The sequence below is a fragment of the Lepisma saccharinum genome, chromosome 7 (genome assembly GCF_977018435.1).
Source record: "Lepisma saccharinum chromosome 7, izLepSacc3.1, whole genome shotgun sequence".
Taxonomy (NCBI): domain Eukaryota; kingdom Metazoa; phylum Arthropoda; class Insecta; order Zygentoma; family Lepismatidae; genus Lepisma; species Lepisma saccharinum.
Genome location: NC_139235.1, coordinates 16,061,298 through 16,063,590, shown reverse-complemented (window position 1 = coordinate 16,063,590; position 2,293 = coordinate 16,061,298). Strand labels below are relative to the sequence as shown.

The window sequence follows — 2,293 nt, the reverse complement described above, 5'->3', positions numbered from 1 at the left end:
CGCCAGGAGTCCAGTGTTCGAATCCCCCTCTGGGCATGGGTATTCTTTGTGAGTGTCCCTTCAACAATGTCATTGCATCATCACTCATCCTCCCCTTCTCGAGCTAAAAATGGCAGAAGAGCAGAGTAAAATCAACCAATCAAATAAAAAGGAACATAATTACAATAGCACTCAACAGTTTAGACTCCAAGGACAGGTTGCGTGAAATTTAAAAAAAAACATGAACGGATTTGACAAACTTAAAAATAGTGGAGATTGCTTAAAATACGTTAATAAGACGTACTCGTAAATACTTGACTATAAATGGTTACAGTAGGATTTACTCATTTCAGAAAGCAATTTCGTAGTCTCAGATATTTTTGTTAATGGAATGATTGATTAAGTTATTTTTAACGTCGCATTTCTGCTACATTGGGCTAATGGCGGTGTAGGAGATGAAGATGAAATGGATGAACAGATACAATATCTCTCTCTCTCACTCTCTCTCTTTCTCTCTCTCTCTCTCACACACACTATATATATATATATATATATATATATATATATATATATATATAATGTGTGTGGGGTGTGTGTGTGTGTGTGTACACGGTGCATAGGCTATTTGAGGACACCAAATTTTCCATATATAAAAACCTTATACCTTATTGATGTGCCGTTTTTGTTGCAGATATACGATGACGGAACCTATATTAACTCAAGAAATGAAAAGAAGCGCTGTGATTGTGGCCTTACATGCAAATCATAAGGCGTTAGAAATTTCTAGGTGCCATATCATTTGTCCATAAAGTTCGGAAAGAGTTGGAAGCCTTCGGTTGGAATGTTTCAAGAGTTTCGAAGCGAAAAACGCATTCTCGACGTGCTGACATTATCAGGACACCAGAATTTGTCCGAAATCGTCAGGAAATTATCAGTGATACCCCAGGAAAGTCAATGAAGGCCATTGCAAAGGAACGCAAGGTGTCAGAGGGCACAATTCGAACATTGGTTCATGAAGACATTCGATACAAGTCGTATTCGATGAGGAAAGGTCAATTCATGTCTGCAAAAACAAAAGAGAATCGTCTGATCCGTGCAAAACTGTTACTCACCAAAGTCAAAAACCCTGAGGAACATGGCATGCTGTGGTTTTTCTCCGATGAGAAAAACTTTGATCAAGACCAAAAGGTTAATCGCCGAAATGACAGATTGTTATGTAAGGACCCTTCTGAAGTTCCCAGAGTTACGCATACCAAGTTTCCAGCAACTGTGATGGTTTAGGAGTTGTGAGCAACGAAGGACATAATGCCACCCCACTTCTTTCTACAGGGTCTTCGAGTTAATGCTACAGCCTATATTGAGGTTCTGCAGAGTGTTGTTAAGCCCTGGATAGACAGTGTACGCAATTGCAGGCCGTACGTATTTCAACAGGACTCTGCTCCTTCTCATAAGGCTCACACTACCCAAGAATGGATGTCCGACAATCTCCATGACCATGTCACACCCAACTTGTGGCCCCCTAACTCTCCAGATCTTAATCCCTTTGGACTATTATGTGTGGAGCGTTGTTGAAAGAGAGACTAATAAACATCCACACAACACCAAAGAATCATTGAAGACAGCAATTGTCAAGGTGATGTCGGAAATAAACAAAGACCACTTGATTCAGACCTGTCAACGCTTTCGGTCCCTTCTCGAGAAAGTTATTGAGGCTGAAGGCGATTTTATAGAATAAACCTATTCAGAAGCTTTTGTTTCTCATGTGTACCAATTTTCATGGAAATATATTTGATTTTGGACGAGATATGGTTATTTTTCAAAATTTACGTAAATGTCCTCAAATAGCCTATGCACCCTGTATGTGCGCGACACGACACAAGCCCCAATATTTCAGTTATCGGCTTGTAGGCCTACTACGAGGGTGTGATTGATTTGGTGTTTTAAGTCCACTTTATGCACAGTAAGGCTAATCGGGACTGGACCTACAGTTTACAGTGGGATCGGAACCACTATGTGCCTCCATCGGGTATCGAACCAGGGGCGTGAGGTCCATATTTAGGTGTTTTCCGAAAGGGCCACCCCTTATATCCCAGTTATTTTATTAAGAGTGTGGCTACTTCCAAGCACTTTGAGGATACCAAAGGCATTCGATTGGTTCGGAGAATCTTCATTCTTCAGAAACACTCAAATGCCTATCACTGTTTCGCTCAGAGTACACTGTAATTGCAGACTAACGAAGCTGCAACGTGCCACCACAATCGCATCTTCCGGTAAGGAGTCACGAATTTGGCAACACTCTGTTCCTTGCTAGTCA

At 41.0% G+C, this 2,293-nt stretch overlaps 1 protein-coding gene across 1 annotated transcript; it reads left to right on the top strand.

Annotated features, from left to right (window-relative positions):
- The first annotated feature begins 677 nt into the window (after positions 1-677).
- Positions 678-1,551, top strand: LOC145990109 (uncharacterized). Its single transcript, XM_083125762.1, is given in 4 exon segments — positions 678-766; positions 768-1,167; positions 1,221-1,282; positions 1,284-1,551. Coding segments are annotated over 4 exon segments (819 nt in total).
- Positions 1,552-2,293: the final 742 nt, after the last annotated feature.